At 45.8% G+C, this 19853-nt stretch overlaps 1 protein-coding gene across 2 annotated transcripts in view; it reads right to left on the reverse strand.

Moving 5' to 3' along the window:
* Nucleotides 1-4705: 4705 nt before the first annotated feature.
* ELP3 (elongator acetyltransferase complex subunit 3) overlaps nucleotides 4706-19853 on the reverse strand; it is a 143069-nt gene continuing 127921 nt past the window's right edge. The window contains exons 15-16 of one of the 2 annotated variants that reach the window (XM_061425061.1): nucleotides 17568-17727; nucleotides 4706-7587 (exon numbers count right to left, since the gene is read on the reverse strand). In XM_061425061.1, the coding sequence (XP_061281045.1) occupies nucleotides 7458-7587; nucleotides 17568-17727 (290 nt within the window). In that variant the 3' untranslated portion in view covers nucleotides 4706-7457. The remainder of the gene's footprint in view (nucleotides 7588-17567; nucleotides 17728-19853) is intronic. The other variant, XM_061425062.1, reaches the window with a different exon arrangement.

A 19853-nucleotide genomic window follows, 5' to 3' on the forward strand; every position in this document is an offset into this window, starting at 1 on the left:
GGCTTTCTGAGGGGCTGGGAGCTCCACTCAGCAGTAGGCTGGGCCATGATTCAGCTACCCTGCCTGGGGCAGAGCACACCAGCCTCCAGGGCTGGCCAAGCTCTTTGTTTGAGAACTCAAATCAGTCAAGCCTGTGTCCTGCTGAGTTCCCTGATCAGACTGTGCCCACCTAGGCTCTGCAGATGAACAAAGCAGCTGCAGTGGTTGGGACTACTCCTTGGACACTGCTGGGAGGACTCACTCTGCTGGTTTTTGCCGGCCCCTCTCCACTTCTCATCACAATCAGATGCCCAGGGCTCAAGTCCTGCCGGTTCCGCTGCAGTCCCTGTGGTGCACAACCAGAGTGGGGGCTCCTAAGAAGGGACCCACAGTGGGAGCTGGGTATGCACCCTAGGCTCTATTTTCTGCTGGGGAGCTATAGGCCCAGGGGCAATCTCTCCGCCTGATGCTGTACCAGCCTGGGGAGGGGGTGGTGTCATCAGCATGCAGCAGCTCCTCTTAGCACTTCTGGTGTGGCCTGTCTTGGTGTCTGGTACAGGGATTTTTTCGGTGTCACTCCTGTGTTCCAGGGTTTTCTCAGTGGTGACCTGCACACGAATACTTGTTAGTTGTTCTTGAGGGAGAGCGAAGGCCTATAGGAATGGCCTATGTCACCAGCTTGGTGATGCCACTGTCCTCTGTTGTCTCTTCTTATAAGAACACACACACAGATATATGGACTTCCCTGGTGGCTCAGATGGTAAAGAACCCACTTGCAATGCAGGGTAACTGAGTTCAATCCTTTGGTTAGGAAGACCCCTGGAGAAGGGAATGGCAACCCACTCCAGTATTCTTGCCTGGAGAATCTCCATGGACAGAGGAGCCTGGCAGGCTATGGGCCATGGGGTCACAAAGAGTCAGACACGACTGAGCAATACTTTCACTTTCTTCACTTTTGCATATATATAATATTTTAAAATAGTAATTATATTATGTATTAAACATATCTATCTAAATGTACATTTTTCAGTTCTGAGGATTTTTAAAAATTTATTTAATTCTTAAATGTTTTGGCCATGTGGCACAGCACGTGGGATCTTAGTTCTCTGACCAGGAATCGAACCTGTGCCCTGTGCATTGGAAGCGTGTAGTCTTAACCACTGGACCATCGAGTAAGTCCCTAAGGACATTAATATTGTTGAATCAAGGTTCCACCTTATGACCACACTCATCTTTAATTACCCACCCCCCCCCAAAGGCCTGATCTCCAAATTCAGCCACATTGGAGGTTGGGACTTTAATATATAAATTTGGGGGGAACACAAACATTTAGCCCACTGGAACAGGGCTTACTGACTTTGTGTGGAGTGGCCATCTGGGTTGCTTCTTGAGGAACTCTCTATGATTATATTTTTAAGTCCTTCCTCTCAGGCCGGTTATTCTCTAGAAGGGCCTTTCTTTTCTTTCTTTTATAAAAAAATATTTTATTTGTCTGCGCTGGGTCTCAGTTAAAGATCCTGCCACACAGGATCTTTAGTTGCAGCACACAAACCCTTAGTTGCAGCATATGATATCCAGTTTCCTGATCAGGGATCGAGCCTGGACCCCCTGCATTGGGAGAATGGGGTCTTAGCCACTGTGACCACCAGTGAAGTCCCTGAAATTGCCTTTCAACATCTGGCCTGTGGGGGGGGAAATCTTGCCAGCAGTCTGAAACTGAGCTGGGGAAGATGAGGGCAGTCTCAGTGCTATTTAGCATGCATGGGTTCCTTTCATCAGTCAGTCAGGTCAGTCACTCAGTCGTGTCCGACTCTGCGACCCCAGGGACTGTAGCATGCCAGGCTTCCCTGTCCATCACCAACTCCCGGAGCCTACTCAAACTCATGTCCATTGCATTGGTGATGCCATCCAACCATCTCATCCTCTGTTGTCCCCTTCTCCTCCCGCCTTCAATCTTTCCTAGCATCAGGGTGTTTTCCAATGGGTTGGTTCTTTGCGTCAGATGGCCAAAGTATTGGAGTTGCAGCTTCAGCATCAGTCCTTCCAATAACATTCAGGACTGATTTAATTTAGGATTGACTGGCTCTCCTTGCAGTCCAAGGGACTCTCAAGAGTCTTCCAACACCACAGTTCAAAAGCATCAATTCTTTGGTGCTCAGCTTTCTTTATAGTCGAACTCTCACATCCATACATGACTACTGGAAAAACCATAGCTTTGACTAGATGGACTTTTGTTGGCAAAGTAATGTCTCTGCTTTTCTTTTTCTAGCCATCAGGTAGATGCAAATAATCCTGGCTGTTGTCCCAGCACCCCAAGCATGCAGTGGTCTAAGACCCTAGATTCTTTACCACTGCACCAAGCTTGGAATTCTTCATGATGTGACTTGTTCCCAACCACATGTGTGCTGCCTCTGCCGGAGCAAGGCCAGGCCCCAGGCAGGTTGCTTCTTCCCTGATTCCTGGAAGTTGGGCTACAGATGAAGGATGGAAAGGCTTGGGGGTGACGGACCATGGGGAGGGACCCAGAAGCCTGCAGTGGATGACCAATGCTTAAAAAAAAAAAAGCAAGCATATCTTAGTACTGAGTCAAGGTATGTGTGCAGCCCCTACTCTTCATCGATGATTCTAGCTATTGTGACAGTGAGAATAGAAAAGAACATGAAAGACCTGATGAAATAGTGTGGTGTCTGCAGCCAATGGGAATTTAGGTAGTCATTAAAAAGAATGAGAAGGGGACTTCCTGATGGTCCAGTGGTTAGGACTTGGCTGAGATCCGTGTGTACTGACACGGGAAGATGGTGGTGGTAGTTACATCTTGTGGAGTGAAGACAGTTACAAGGTGACATGCGCTGTGTGACCATTTCGTGTAAAGCTGATTGGTTGTGTGCGGTCATGTGCGATTGCATGAAACGGCATTCATCACAGGGCTTACCGCTGTCTCTTGGTGATATGTCAGGTTATTTTGTGCCTTTCTGTTTCATTTCAACCTGTTACAATGAGCATATATAATTTTGGGGACCGAAAAACAGCGATTTTCATTTAAATGTTAAGAGCAGCCTTCCTCTGGTCTGCGTTCTCCCTTGATGACATCATGACTTTCCACTTCCTGCACTTGGGAAAAACCTGGTTGGTGAAAGGAACCGGTTACAGGTTGTCTGTTGTGAGGCTGAGATAATATGAAAACAGACTGGGTGCTCGATACTTGTTAGCGTTCTCTTTAAACATAAGCTGACTGGAAACATCTTCCCCCCTAAAAAGGGAAACATGGGGTGGAGTGAGAAAGGCCAAGTGGGTGCCTCGGGTTTGGATCTCCTAAATCCACTTAGTAACTGAGCTCTGGGTTGCGGTGCTGGGCTGCTCCGTGGGCACCGTGCATGTGGCCGTATACACGATCTGTGGACACTCAGGGCTGGTGCTGATGGCACTGGGCAAGGTGGTAGCTCTGGAACTTCAGGCCCAGTGAGGCAGATACCAGCCCGTGTCCTCATTTATTAAAGGAGGGAGATGAGTATTGACCTTGAAGGTGACCTAGATAGCAAAGCAGCACATGGCGGGGCTCAGATGGCAGTTACCCCACTTGGAGGAGTTTTCCAGGTGGACAGAAGGGTGTTCTAGGCTTGTCGAGTGACAGGGAGGAGATAAAGCTGTAATTTAGACATAAAAAAGTAGTTTTTTTCCCCTTGTTACAGGCTTATTGTTATTTGGTCACTAAGTCGTGTCCAACTCTTTGGGATCCCGCCAGGCTCTTCTGTCCATGGGACTCTCCAGGCAGGAATACTGGAGTGGGTTGCCATTTCCTTCTCCAGGGGATCTTCCCGACCCAAGGGATTGAACCTTCATCTCCTGTATTGGCAGATGGATTCTTTACCACTGAGTCACAAGGAAGCTCCCTGTTACACATGTTATTTGTCTATGTTAAAATCAGTTTCTTTCAAAGGTCCATAAGCTCACGTTTTGGGGACAGCCATCACAGGATGAGACACAGAGGTACAGCTGGTACACATGCTGACGCACACAGGTGGCCCTGCTCGTCCTCCCTGGCTCCAAAGGTGGCCAGACTCCCTCAGGGGCTCCCTAAGTGGACATGGCTACCTGTGCACACACAGGAGAGACCACAGTCCACGCTGATGCTGGACAGCTTTCCAGGAAGCCCCCAGAATCACAGGGATACGTGAAAATGCTTTTTGCTGTTGCAGAGTCTCAGCTAGCTTCTTGTCCTTCAAAGCATGGAGTTGACAACTTGTAACCCTGGACTTACATGAATGAGAGAGGACCAGTCAGAACATCCTCAGATAGAAGGCCTCAGAGCCCAGTGATGCTATTCTTCTGACACTGGCCTCTAGCAAAATTGAGAGATTCTAGCAAAAGAAAAAAAAAAAAAAAAAAATCAGGTTCTACTGCCAGCAGGTAAGAAACTCTCATGTTAGAATGGGCCAGATAGACTTCCCTGGTGGTCCAGTGGCTAAGATTCTGCACACCCAATGCAGGGGATCCAGGTTTGACTGATCAGGGAACTACATTCCACATGTTACAACTAAGAGTTTGCACACTGCAACTAAAGATTTTGCATGCTGCAAATAAGACCTGGTACAGCCAAATGAGTAATTAAATAGGTAAATACAAAAAAAAAAAAAAAGGCAGGATACTGCACTTGTTAGATATTGGCTATAATAGCCGGTACTTGTAGTGTGTTTTATGTCCCACAGGCCTTGATCAAAGAAATAGACACGTGTGAGCTCATTTATTCTTGACAGCTACTGCACGAGGGAGAAACTGTTATCAGATCCATGTTACAGACAGGAAACTTGCTGAGGGGCAGTTTTCTTGCTCGAGGTCACACACCCATTGAGAAGCCACTTCACTGGAGTAAGGATGGTTTATATAGAGAATGTTGTGGTTTATGCAGCATCTTATCAAAAGTGATCACATCAGAACATTGCGTTCAGTCTGACGGGTGGGCAGTTCTCTCATTACAAATGAGGGGAGGGCAGCTCAAAAATAGGAGGGGACTTGCTCACAGCTTCAGAGTTAATAGAGGAGCCCAGGTTTTCAGAACCTAGATCTTGAGCTGTTTTATCAGGTTAGGGGTCTAAGTTCTTTATGAACAAAATGGCTTTTTTTTTTTTTTTTTGGGTTGAGCCTTGCAAGTTGCAGAATTTTAGTTCCCCAACCAGGGATTGAACCCAGGCCCATGGCAAGTGAAAGTGCGGACTCCTAAATACTGGGCCAACAGGGAATTCCCCAAATTTCATTTTTAATTAGATGATAACCTTAAAAAATACCATAAAAATCTCTGGAAATGAAAAGCTGTAATTTGAAAGATGCCTTCATAGAACAAGTTTTGGCTTTTAAGTTGTACTTCTCAGGATTCTTCTGGGCCAGTAGGAATTTATTCCTTTAAAAGGAATCCACATTCATTCCCAAATCTGAGAAACAGTGAGTTCTACCAGGCTCTTTTACTTTGCAATAATGAATTTTTAAAATCTCATTTTTAATGCAAATAGATTTCAGTCTGTTTTTGATAAGGGCTTGATTTAAAAAAGTAAAAAAACTCCCCAAGTGATTTAACAAAAACTCAAACCAATTGCTAAGGAGCTGCTCAGTACAGATCAGACACACAAACTGCAGCTTTATAGGCTTCATGCTGAGGCTGAAGGCAAGGCGCCTAGCTGCTGTTCCTTATGAGGCAGTCCATTCGACCAAGACCACACATCCCTAGAATGGCCAGGCACCAGAGATGCCAAGAACAGTCTTTGGAGGTCAGGGGAAGTCATTCTGCTTAAATGTGAGTGAACTTGAATTTCATGCTAACTAGAGCAGCTTATTTGTGACCTATCTGACATCCATTGTAGGTCTGCTTTAATTAGTAAAGAAAAGGACACACTGATTGGAAGTAAAGAGTGTCCACATTAAAAATAATGATTAAGTACCCCCCTTCCCGTGATGCTCATGCAGGTCCTCCTTCAATGATAAGACTCCTTTCCCAGGTGTCCAGGCCATACTGACTGGCTGTGCACGTGCTGATCTGTTACTTCTAAAGACCGCACTGAAAACAATCCTTCTCTAGGTAGTTTCTCAGTTATCTGAGAGGCTGTCTCTGGGGCTAGTGTCCTCAGTTTGGCTCAAAACTGAGAAGTAGCTGACTTCCCTAAATGGCGCTCATGAAAAGCCTCTGCGGTTCCGCAGCGAGTTGACAAGGGAGCCGATGCCATTTGCCTGGTGGCATTTTAACAAGATGGCAAACAGCACCCAGGAGGAAATGGACAGTGCCGGAGACAAGAAACCCAAGCCTGTAAACTCATGGCAAATGTCACCGTGTTTACAGGGAGAGGAGAGAAAAAGCCTTATATGATTCTTCCTTGTGTGTTGAAGATTTTATTTTTCAAACATTTAGAGGAATCAACTCCCTTTACTCTAACTTTTTGTAAAATGCCACTGAATCCCAGGGATGCAGGTTAAGCCATGCTCTTAAGAACAGACCCTCTCCAGGCTGAGTCTCCTTAATAGCTTACCTGGAAGTCACAGAGAGGCAGTCCTAGATGACGCTTTGAAAAAGCCAATCTTTCTCCTATTTTTAGATTTGGACCTGTTTCCAGTATTTTTTTAAACTTTCATATATGAGTTTAACTCTGCCTTTTCTCCATTTAAAACTGAAAGAATTAAAATGCAGGGAAGAATGGCTGTGTCTTTGTGTCTTGATGCTCAGACGTGTGTGCGGCAGACTGCCTGCTCAGGACAGACTAACGGGGACGCCAAATGCTTCTCTGGGCGAAAGTGCTGCCCACGGTGTTTAGCAGTTGTCAAGTGTGAGAAGTACAGGCAATCAAAATCCTGAAATAAATGGATGTCTGTAATGGCCCTTTGTAGATGGCAGCCAGTGAACTGAGAAAGGCTGGTTTCAAGCTTGAACCCTCACCTGTTCTCTCCCCATCACAGATATTTCAAACAGCAGCACAGGAACCACAATGACTGCCATTAAAACGAAAGCTCAGTTTTTAAACTAGTGCTGGAACGCGTACGTATTATAGCAACAGGACAGAGATCAACGTCTGACAGCTTTCACATGATCCCGACACAACTCTTTGTCTATACTCTACATAAATAACCTACCCCTAAGTTTACTCCTTAAGTGACATAGCCAGTTTTAGTTCATGAATCGTGGTGTCCAAATGAGTTGATTAACTTGCTTTTTGTCTCTTTGCCTGAGTCATGACGGTTAGGTCACTTGCAAGTCTCATGCAAAACCGAGAAACTAGATACAGGAGTTAAGCCTTGAAAACTGGTGACATCTTGAGAACATGCAGGAGCGGGTGGTGTGAGGGGGTCTGAGTGTCCAGGCTCCATGGGCTTGGTCAGCAGAAGCCCGACCCAGCCCTGAGCAAGGTTTCCAGGCTCCAGGGCAAGGGGGAGCCTCCTGCCAGGGGCTCAGGGAGGTCCATTTGCTTTGCTCAGCCTCTGTGCTGAGTTTTCAAGACATCCTAGATCGGTTTCCTGCCAGGGAGGAGATGCCTCCAGGTGGACTGGTGTGGTGTTATTCTAGCGTCTTTACCATGTATGGACCTTGCAATCTGTAGCCAATCTTTCTGTAATAATTCCTGGTGCCGACCCCTGTGAAGAAGCAGAAAAAACAGAAGTCAGAGTCTCTATTAAGCTTAACTTTGCGTGTGTGCTAAGTCACTCAGTCATGTCTGTGACCCCATGGACCATAGCCCACCAGGCTCCTCTGTCCATGGGTTTCTCCAGGCAAGAATACTGGAGGGGGCTGCCATTTCCTCCTCCAGGGGATCTTCTTGACTTAGGGATCGAACCCGCATCTCTCATGTCTCTGGCATTGTTGGGCGGGTTCTTTACAACTGCTACCGCCTGGGAAGCCCAAGTATAACCTTAGTAGCTCAACAGCCAGCACACGAGTCCCTCTGAGTTGTCCTCCTTCAGCCTCCCACTCACTCACAGACCAAAGTCCATTCCAGATTGAATCTCATTTTAGTAAGTCTGGAACTGTTATAAATTCTGAACTCGAGTTGCATTAAAGCATAGAAACTGTATTTCAGAGCTGATGGGTTTACAACCCTGTGGGGACCACGTAGCACGGCTTTAGATGTTACAGGTGAATGGTGAGTGGTGGACCTAAAGTGTGCGATCTCCCCACTCCGAGTGAAGCCAGACAGCGTCATGGTTTCCTGGGAGGCTGAACAAGAGGACAGGTGTGGGACGTGGGGTCTCTGCAGCCTCGATGCCCTGACCCAGAGAAGTGTCAGTGCCACTCCTCCAGAGCAACCATTTCTGCAAAACAATGTCAGTGATGTTAAATTAGTGGTACTTAATTTGCACCTTGTTTTATAGGTTTTGGGGGGTATTAATTTGGTGTATTTATTTTGATATACAAGCAATTTAAGCACCAGGAACTTACGCTGACTTTTTATTTGCCTACGTTTTAAGGAACATTAGCTGATTTAAGTCAACTACTAAAGGTCTGTAAACTTTTTCTTCTTGAAAAGGAATCTATATGTTACTTCCATTTGAGAAAATTATTGTAAATGGTGTCTCTCTAATAAAACATGAACACATATAAGAAGCTGAGCTCCCAGGAGGATAAAGTGTGGTTTATGCGGTATTATCTATATGCTGCTAAGTCGCTTCAGTCGTGTCCGACTCTGTGCGACCCCATAGACAGCAGCGCACCGGGCTCCTCCGTCCACGGGATTCTCTGGGCAAGAATACTGGTGTGGGTTGCCATTTCCTTCTCCAATTATCTATATGAGTGGTTAAGAGTATGGGCTTTTGATCAGTTAGACATGGGTTTAAGGCCTAGACCTGTCGTTTTAAGGGCTGTGGCTTTAGTCAATTATTTAATTTCCCTGAACCTACATTTTATCATTTGTAATAATGTACCTGTGTCTTAAGGATGGTGAATAGTAAATGAGATGGTCCTTGAGATGTGCTTAAGTCCAAGAGTCTGGAAGGAGTTGTTTCTTCTGAAACACTGGCTGCTGTTAGTATTTTAAAACTTCTAATGATCTGATAGCTGATGGTTTTTCTAGCTTCATTCTCCCTGGAAACACTATGCTTCAGCCTTGGGGAAGTTTTAAGTTCCCTGTATGTCTGGCTCTTTACCTATCTTCCAGGCTTGGCCCATGCTGTGCCCTCTAGCAAATGAATTAAACCCTGGGGAGGGGCATGGGATCCTCTGATCTGGAACTGGTTGGTCAGAGGCACATTGACAACCTAGACTTGCGATTCGCATCCAAAGTGGGGGTGGTCTTGGGGACCGAACATGTAACCTGTGGGGTCTGATGCCATCTCCAGGGAGCTAGTGTGAGAACTGAGTTAACTGTAGGCCACCCAGCTGGTGCCACAGAATCACATGATGTGTGGGAAACACTACTTCTGCTGTCAGTAGTGTTGTGGTTTTACTGTGTAATGTAAAAGAAGACACTGGCATTCTTCTTTTCAGTGCTTTGCCCCACAGCTCTCACCACGGGGCACTGTGATGCTGGTTGACCTCCCCCTGTATGTATGTATCTTGTTCGTCACTTTGTATTCCTAGTGATCAATATTGTGTGTGAAATCAGGCCACTGCTAGCCCTCTCCAGTCTAACCTCATTCTTTAGCCCAAACATTTGCTATTTAGGAACAGCCTTCCCATCGTGTTTTGTTTCCCATCCCTTTTCAAAATCTTTCAAGTATTATGAAAACCGAACTGAATTGATGTGATGGAGGTAACAACAGAATTGTCCTGTGGTAAGAGGTCACTGGAGAATTTCCCAGGATTACTGATATTGCGTCTTGTACAATTTCACCTTGTCTTTGTGTTCTAATCATCATTTCTGTTCAACACTGTGGTTTGGGGTAGAGCTGGGGGAAGACAGAAGCATGAACAAATAATGGGTCAGGCTGCTCAGACCCACTGGATCCAGGAAGACATCTCATACCTCTCAGAGGGTAGGTGCGTGCGTGCTAAGTCACTTCAGTCCTGTCCAACTCTGTAATCCCATGGGCCATGGCCCGCCAGGCTCCCCTGTCCATGGGATTCTCCAGGTGAGAATACTGGAGTGGGTTGCCATGCCCTCCTTCAGGGGATCTTCCTGACCCAGGGATCGAACTCAAGTCTCTTATGTCTCCTACACTGGCAGTCGGGTTCTTTACCACTAGCGCCACCTGGGAAGTCCCCCTCAGAGGGTATAACCACTTTAGTGTTTGCATTATCTCCTGAAGTTCTGTATCTGTAAGCAGGTCCTATGTCCCAGCAATCACATTCCCAGAGTGAAAAGAGAAACAAATGCTTATAGCCAACAAAAGACAGGATACTCATAACATCCAAAACAGGAAATAATCCAAATATCGATCAATAGTACAGGATGTTCACACAATGGAATACTAATACGGCAACAGGAAAGCAGGAACTAGAGCTACCTCCAACACCATGGACGAATCTCGCAGATCTAATTTTGCACAAAAGAAACTAGATATATGAGTCCATCAATGAAAAGTTCAGAAACAGACAAGACTAATTTTATGGTGATAAAGGTCAGAATACTGGTTATATTTGGAAGACAATAAGGATTGACAGATGGAACAAGGGAGTGTTATGGAATGCTGAAAATGGTGTATCTTGATCTGGGTTAGAAGTTATTTAATACATGGGAACTTACACATACACACAAATTACATGGTATACTGAAAACACTGTACTTTATTCATGTACATACATTATAGTTCAATTAAAAAAAAATCCCATGAGGGTGTACATCCATTTAATAGATGTTCCATGAGTTTTGACAGCTCTGTTTATATAAAGAATTCAACAAAATAAGGAAAAAGGATGAGAGGTAGGTGGCTAAGAAACCATTACCAGAGGGATCAGTGTATCACAGAAATGTCTCTGAAGTCATCAACGCAGAGCTTTCTATTTCTAGAATTCTAGAAACACACAAACATGCTAGAAATGACTTTTGTCATCCTTTCTTCCAGTTTAAAGTTTGCATTCAAACCGAACTTTGCTCTGTGACATGACAGCGTTTGGCAGAGGCACCCTAAGATTAAAACGAGCTTTTCCTCACTTCAGCTGCAAAGCACAGACTGTAGCATAAACTAAGGATTCTGATCAGAAAAGTGACATGACTGACTTACCTTTGAAAGAGATGGCTCTGAATGCTATTTTGAGAACAGAAGGAAAGTTCCAGGAGGGCAGGGTTTTGCCTGCAGAATTGCTAGTACCCGGAGCAATGCCTGCACGTATTGTTCAGTAAGTAAGTAACCAAGGGCAGGGGGCGGCTTCCCTGGTGGCTCAGATAGTTAAACAATCTCCTGCAATGCAGGAGACCAGGGTTCAATCCCTGGGTCGGAAAGATCCCCTGGAGGAGGAAATGGCAACCCACTCTAGTATTCTTTCCTGGGAAATTCCATGGACAGAGAAGCCTGGTGGGCTACAGCCCATGGGGCCGCAGAGAGTTGGACATGACTGAACGACTGAACTGAACCGAACTGAGCGACTAAGCACGCATACACACAACCAAGGGCAGAAACAGGGAGACCAGTTAAGAAGCTATTGCAACAATCCAGGTAGGAGATGGAGGTGCCTCAAAGCAGAATCATAGTGGTGAAGAGTGGCTGGAATCTTGAAATACTTAAAAGGGAGAGTTAGAAGAATCTGCTGATGGATGTGAAGAGAGGGGCCTAAGATGACTCTAAGGTTCTTGGCTGAATAAGGATAGATTTGGAGAAAGAATGAATTGCCAGTTAGTGAGACTGAAAGACGCTGGGAGAAGCAGTGGGGAGGACACCAGGAGCTTGGCTTTGGCCGTGCTGCAGGTGAAATGGCTGTTAAGACATTCAAGTGGGGATGCTGAGTGATATGTGATGGTTCTGGAAGCCTTTCTTGCTCTTAGATGGTCTCTTTTCATGAATGTTCTTTTGGAAGGAAATTCATTTTCCTTTTTTCTTAATTGAAGTATAGTTGATAATACTAGTTGCACATGTACAACAGAGTGACTCAAAATTCTTAAACCGTACTCCATTTACAGTTATGATAAAATATTGCCTATACGCCCTGTGCTATACAATATATCCTTTTGGCTTATTTATTCCATACGTGGTACTTTGTGCCTCTTACTTCCCTACCCCTACTTTGCCTCTCCCCAGTGGTGACCACTAGCGTGTTCTTTGTATCTGTGAGTCTGTTAGAAAGAAATTTCTGGCTGGGGCAGGTAGCTTATGAGGGAGTTGGCTAAGGATGAAGCAGGTGGGTGGAGGCTGGCAGAGTGGGCAGCTGAAGACAACCTGGGTCCTTTTTGATGCTGTTGATACATGAAGTAGCCAATCTTAAAGCTGCTTACCTAGGAAGCTGTTGTGAAAAATGTTTTCTGTTTGGTGTAAGCCATTTTGTTTGGTACTTTGGGGTACTGTAATAATACATGAGATAAACTTATCATTTTAACCATTTTTAACTGTACAGTTTACTGGGATTAAGGAGCTTCATACTGTTGTTCAACCCTCACTACCATCCAGTCTACAGCAGTAAAACTGAAAGTCTATATCTATTAAACAGTAGCTCCGTGATTTATACAATTGTTCAGTTCAGTCGCTCAGTCGTGATCTACTCATTGCAACCCCATGAATCGCAGCACGCCAGGCCTCCCTGTCCATCACCAACTCCCGGAGTTCACCCAGACTCACATCCATTGAGTCAGTGATGCCATCCAGCCATCTCATCCTCTGTTGTCCCCCCTTCTCCTCCTGCCCCCAATCCCTCCCAGCACCACAGTCTTTTCCAGTGAGTCAACTCTTCGCATGAGGTAGCCAAAGTTTCAGCTTTAGCATCATTCCTTCCAAAGAAATCCCAGGGCTGATCTCCTTCAGAATGGACTGGTTGGATCTCCTTGCAGTCCAAGGGACTCTCAAGAGTCTTCTCCAACACCACAGTTCAAAAGCATCAATTCTTCGGTGCTCAGCCTTCATAGTCCAACTCTCACATCCATACATGACCACAGGAAAAACCATAGCCTTGACTAGACAGACCTTTGTTGGCAAAGTAATGTCTCTGCTTCTGAATATGCTATCTAGGTTGGTCATAACTTTCCTTCCAAGGAGTAAGCGTCTTTTAATTTCATGGCTGCAGTCACCATCTGCAGTGATTTTGGAGCCCCAAAAAGTCTGACACTGTTTCCACTGTTTCCCCATCTATTTCCCATGAAGTGATGGGACCCGATGCCATGATCTTCGTTTTCTGAATGTTGAGCTTTAAGCCAACTTTTTCACTCTCCACTTTCACTTTCATCAAGAGGCTTTTGAGTTCCTCTTCACTTTCTGCCATAAGGGTGGTGTCATCTGCATATCTGAGGTTATTGATATTTCTCCTGGCAGTCTTGATTCCAGCTTGTGCTTCTTCCAGCCCAGCATTTCTCATGATGTACTCTGCATGTAAGTTAAATAGGCAGGGTGACAATATACAGCCTTGACGTACTCCTTTTCCTACTTGGAACCAGTCTGTTGTTCCATGTCCAGTTCTAACTGTTGCTTCCTGACCTGCATATAGGTTTCTCAAGAGGCAGGTCAGGTGGTCTGGTATTCCCATCTCTTTCAGAATTTTCCACAGTTTATGGTGATCCACACAGTCAAAAGCTTTGGCATAGTCAATAAAGCAGAAATAGATGTTTTTCTGGAACTCTCTTGCTTTTTCCATGATCCAGCGAATGTTGGCAATTTGATCTCTAGTTCCTCTGCCTTTTCTAAAACCAGCTTGAACATCAGGAAGTTCATGGTTCACATATTGGTAAAGCCTGGCTTGGAGAATTTTAAGCATTACTTTACTAGCATGTGACATGAGTGCAATTGTGCAGTAGTTTGAGCATTCTTTGGCATTGCCTTTCTTTGGGATTGGAATGAAAACTGACCTTTTCCAGTCCTGTGGCCACTGCTGAGTCTTCCAAATTTGCTGGCATATTGAGTGCAGCACTTTGACAGCATCATCTTTTAGGATTTGAAATAGTTCAACTGGAATTCCATCACCTCCACTAGCTTTGTTCGTAGTGATGCTTTCTAAGGCCCACTTGACTTCACATTCCAGGATGTCTGGCTCTAGGTCAGTGATCACACCATCGTGATTATCTGGGTCGTGAAGATCTTTTTGTACAGTTCTTCTGTGTATTCTTGCCACTTCTTAATATCTTCTGCTTCTGTTAGGTCCATACCATATCTGTCCTTTATTGAGCCCATCTTTGCATGAAATGTTCCCTTGGTATCTCTAATTTTCTTCAAGAGATCTCTAGTCTTTCCCATTCTGTTGTTTTCCTCTATTTCTTTGCACTGATCATTGAGGAAGGCTTTCTTATCTCTCCTTGCTATTCTTTGGAACTCTGCATTCAGATGCTTAGATCTTTCCTTTTCTCCTTTGCTTTTTGGTTCTCTTCTTTTCACAGCTATTTGTAAGGCCTCCCCAGACAGCCATTTTGCTTTTTTGCATTTCTTTTCCATGGGGATGGTCTTGATCCCTGTCTCCTGTACAATGTCATGAACCTCGTTCCATAGTTCATCAGGCACGCTATCAGATCTAGGCCCTTAAATCTATTTTTCACTTCCACTGTATAATCATAAGGGATTTGATTTAGGTCATACCTGAATGGTCTAGTGGTTTTCCCTACTTTCTTCAATTTAAGTCTGAATTTGGTAATAAGGAGTTCATGATCTGAGCTGCAGTCAGCTCCTGGTCTTGTTTTTGTTGACTGTATAGAGCTTCTCCTAAAATTTTCAGAAATATAACTGGATATTTTAGAAAACTGAAGTACAGTTAATTTGTAGTTTGTGTTAGTCTCAAGTATCCAGTGAAGTGATTCAGTTATATAGACACACATACAGATGTTGAGTACAGTTCCCTGTGAGGTACAGCTGGTCCTTGTTGGACAGCTCTCTTATATAGTGTGTATCTGTTAATCCCATATTCCTACTTTATCCCTTCCCCACTTAGTAACCACACATTTGTTTTCTCTGAAATAGTTCATTTGTATCATTTTTTAAAATCGCACATGGACGTGCTGTCTGTCTTTCCGATCTCACTTAGGATGATCATCTACGTAGGTCCATGCATGTTGCTGCAAATGGCAGTATTTCATTCTCTTTATGGCTGATATTCTACTGTATGTATGTGAGTGACTGTGTATTTGTACACACACAGACACACTCCCCATACGTCCACCTGTCAACACACATTTGGGTTGCTTCTATGTCTTGGCTATTGTAAACAGTGCTCCAGTGAATACTGGGCTGCATGTATCTTTTCAAATTAGTTTTCTCTAGATATACACCCAGGAGTGGGACTGAAGGATCATATGGTAACTCTAGTTTTAGTTTTTTAAGGAACCCCCATATTGTTCTCCAGAGTGGCTGCACCAACTTACGTTCCCACCAGCAGTGTAGGAGGGTTCCCTTTTCCCCACATCCTCTCCAGCATTCATTATTTGTAGACTTTTTAATGATGGCTATTCTGACTGGTGTGAGGTTAGCTTTTTATACTTCTAATTTTACAAAACAGATGTCATTTCCCATGGGCTTAAGACAAACAACAAAAGTAGAGGCGACAGTAGACTGAACATCCAAATACCGAGTACCCAGCTTCAACAATGATCAACCCTCCATCAGGCTTCTGTTGCTTCTAGCTTCCTACCTACATGAAGTCACAAGATAGATTCAATGTTTCCTTTTGATTCTGCTCAGCTCAGTCACTGGAATCAAGTTTAAATCTCCTCTTTCAAATAAAGATGATGATAATCTTTACCATCTTCTTTATCAGTTATGGAGAAGGAAATGGCAACCCACTCCAGTATTCATGCCTGGGAAATCCCATGGACTGAGGAGCCTGGTGGGCTACAGTCCATGGGGTCGCAAAGAGTCAGACACGACTGAGTGACTTCTGTGTGTGTGTGTGTGTTACCAGTTTTAACCAGATTGAGGGCTCTCCAGGTGGCACTAGTGGTAAAGAATGTGCCTGCCAGTGCAGGAGACGTAAGAGATGCAGGTTCGATCCCTGAGTCGGGAAGATCCCCTGGAGGACGGCATAGCAATCCACTCCTGTATTCATGCCTGAAGAATCCCATGGACAGAGGAGCCCAGTGGGCTACAGTCCACCAGACTGAAGATGTGCAGCTGGTCAGAGAGCTTTACTTCCCCAAGCATGCCCCAGCCTACATATGTCTACCATAAATAGCTGTAGAGGTGATGGAGAAGCTGCTCCTTACACATAGCACAGGATTCAACAACCCCTGGACAACCACAAAGTTCCATGATCTGGAACACTCCAGGTGTGCTGGTCAATGAACAGCTTTACTGGAGTACAACTCAGCACTCCTCAGTTAAGAGTCCCACTGAGGGACTCCCCTGGGATCCAGTGGTTGAGAATCCATCTTCCAATGCAGGGGATGTGGGTTGGATCCCTGGTCAGGGAACTAAGATCCCACATGCCATGGTGCAACTAAGCCTGCGTGCCATAACGAGAGAGAAGCCCTCGCTGTAACTGAGACCCCACGCAACAACAACAACAACAGCAACAACAAAAGTCCCACTGAGCATACAGACTCCCCAGTTCCCAACTTCTGCCCTAATACAGAAGACGGGGCCTGGAAACTATTACCAACTCGAGGGAGGAGAGACATTCGGGCTTTGCTTGCTATGCACCTTTTTGAAGGAAAGGCACATTTTCACAGAGAAGGCAATGGCAACCCACTCCAGTGTTCTGGCCTGGAAAATCCCATGGATGGCGGAGCCTGGTGGGCTGCTGTCTATAGCACTGCACAGAGTCGGACACGACTGAAGTGACTTAGCAGCAGCAGCACATTTCAAGCTCCGATCCTTATTTTCAGTAACATCAGTAGCACTGAGACGGGAAGCCTACTTCTGGCCCACCAGGGAAGCTGTCAGTATTTTGGGGAGAGAAGTTTGACCTTTAGCCAGCCTGGACTCTCACCTCTTACTTAAACAAAAATATTCCCTATTTGTATCTCTCTGTGCCTCCTGTTTCTTGAAAGAAAGATTTTCCTCTGTTTCTACCCTCTGCAGAACGGGCTGGCAAAAGTATTAGCATTCTCAGCCAGCTTAGAAGGGAAAACGCACCATCACTGCGGTGGGTGGAGGCCACGCTCTGCCCCTTCTGCTCTCCTTGGTTAGCAAGGCTCCTCGTCACAGTAACTTTCCTCTTGCGAGACAGCCAAGAAAAAGCAATTACATCTCACAGCTGACGTCAGCCGAGCTCCTGGACTGACGTGGGCAGCTGTCTCACAGGCTTCTGCCCTTGAGGACAGACAGGCAACGGGCTGTCTCCAAAGTAAGCGAGTTCTCTACCCGGTGGCCTGCGTGCGGCTCTGCCAGTCCCTGGGCTGGGGGGTGAGCAGAGGTGACCTCTGTGCAGCTGTCCTCAGGGAGCCTGGTTGACAGAGCCCACAGCTGGCAGCAGAGCCTCGAGGACAGGGAGGAGGGGGCAGTCCATGAACTGGAGGCATCTCCCCCAGCTTTACTGGGAGCTGGGTGCTCTTGGCAGTCGGCCTTGGAGCAATAAGCCCAGAGGCCACAATGCAGAAACAGCTTTCCCACCAAGTACTGACCTGACCGCCCTCTGCTCCTCTCGTCCCACCCAGAGCCAGCAGTGTCCTTTGATTAAACCCTCAGCCTGGGGCTGCAGGGGCTTCCCAGGTGGTGCAGTGGTAAATAATCTGCTTGCTGATGCAGGAGACATAGGCTTGATTCCTGGGTTGGGAGGACCCCCTGGAGAAGGAAATGACACCAGATGCCTTCGAGCCTCCAGCCCCTCAAGGTGGATAAAAATGCCTCTGCTTCCATATCACCTCTCCCTTTCTTTGAAAGATGTGCACCATTTTAGCTTAACACGGTTTCAGCTACTTTAAGTGTTGATGAAAGAGAGGAAATTACCCAAAATGTACAGGCCAACTGCCTCAGCCACTGGCCACAGAGCAGCTTAACTGTGAGCTGATTAGTGCTGTTTAATAAAGGGGGAGGGAGGGAATCACACAGCCGTAAAAAGGTGAAATCAAAGATGAAAATGGAACAAACCTGTTTACTCAAATTCTGTGCTATGTGTGCTCAGTCGTGTCTGACTCTCTACGACCCCAGAGACTGTAGCCCGCCAGGCTCCTCGGTCCATGGGATTCTCCGGGCAAGAATACTGGAGTGGGTTGCCATTCCCTTCTCCAGGGGATCTTCCCGACCCAGGGACTGAACCCGAGTCTCCTGCATTGGCAGGCAGATTCTTTACCACTAGCACCACCAGGTAAAGCCCTTAAATTCTACTGATATGCATTAGAAAAAAAATGCATTCTATTTTTACATAAATAGAGGAAGCAGGCAAAAGAAGTCAACTAATCAAGGTGATACCTGATTAGACTGCGACACTCTGCTTCTCCACGTTACTATAGCCCTTTCTCTCTAAGGGTAAATCCAATACCAGAGTGAAGCTTAGAAGATGAAAATAAACACATTTTTCCTTTAAAAGAGAAAATAAGTCAGAAGCAGGAAATGAGCCTCAACCCCGCTTGTCAGAATCACAATCAGTTACACAATCACAATTCTGACTAACTCCATCTCAAAATAAAAGCAGCAACGACTGTAGAGCCGAGTGACTGTAGAGTACAAAGCTAGAGGAGGGCCGCTCTGTTTGGAGCCCTTACATCCACACCAGGCACGCACGCTAGATGCTCGACACACACCAATGAGACTGAGATTACTATCCTGGGAAGCACAAGAGATGCAGAAAGCGTCCTAACTCAAGGTCACACAACTGGGAAGTACAGGAACCACAATTCAGAGCCAGCTTGACTCCATGGCGTGTTCCCAAGGAGCCCAGGCGCCTGTGTTCTGGGGGATGCCGACCCTGCTTCCCTTGCGCTCGGCTGTGAATGTCTCGTCAGCCCTGATAACAGCACATCCATTTTTATTCCAGCATGGAAAGGACGGCTGACCTGTCGCAATCACCTTACCTTCTCTGTGTCCAGTTTCTCGCTGTCCTCTGTTTGATAAGGTCGCCATGTTTGTTTTATATAGTCGTTTATTTCCATTTCACTAACAAGGGCTCAGCAAAAAACAGAATAATCACATACAGGGTTCTGGTAACATAGTTCTGTACTGCCTGCCCGTGTTAACAGACGTGACTCGTACACATGTGAGAGCTACTGGGAAGGGTGCACTGTTGAAATAACTTGACAAATGTGGTCACCCTTTTTAAAATGAAGACACATATGATATAGAGGTTTGGGGGAAGAAAGCAACAAAGATGGAACACTGATGGGAACTAGACGCTACTGGATGAGGAGACCAGGCAGGAGTGTGTGCTGAGTCGCTTCAGTTGTGTCCAACTCTTTGAGACCCCCATGGACTGTAGCCTGCCAGGCTCCTCCGTCCACAGGATTCTCCAGGCAAGAATACTGCAGTGGGTTGCCATTCCCTTCTCCAGGGGGTCTTCCCGACCTAGGGAATGAACCCGCATCTCTAAAGTTTTCTTGCATTGGCAGGTGGGTTTTTTACCACTAACACCACCTGGGGAAGCCCTAGGAGTATTTAAGCTTATAAAAGAGGTGACTTCAGGCTTATGGCAGACTAAATGGCTAGGACCAACTTTTTAGCTGCAGATAATTAAAAAATGTACACAAAACTAAAAACGCTTCCACTGGAAAAATACCCAACAGCTATTGATGATCAGGCAGGAAATAGGCAGAATATGTGAGCTCTGAGAAGGGAGTAGAGCCTTTTCTGCCTCAGTGGTGATGCCAACCCAGAAAGGGCAGCTGGATCCACAAAGGCCGGCTGGAGGCAAGTAGAATGGGAGGAGGCACATGGCTACCAGAGGCATCAGCTGCAACACCCTGTATCTCTCTTCC

Source organism: Bos javanicus, chromosome 8 (assembly GCF_032452875.1).
Source record: "Bos javanicus breed banteng chromosome 8, ARS-OSU_banteng_1.0, whole genome shotgun sequence".
Classification (NCBI taxonomy): domain Eukaryota; kingdom Metazoa; phylum Chordata; class Mammalia; order Artiodactyla; family Bovidae; genus Bos; species Bos javanicus.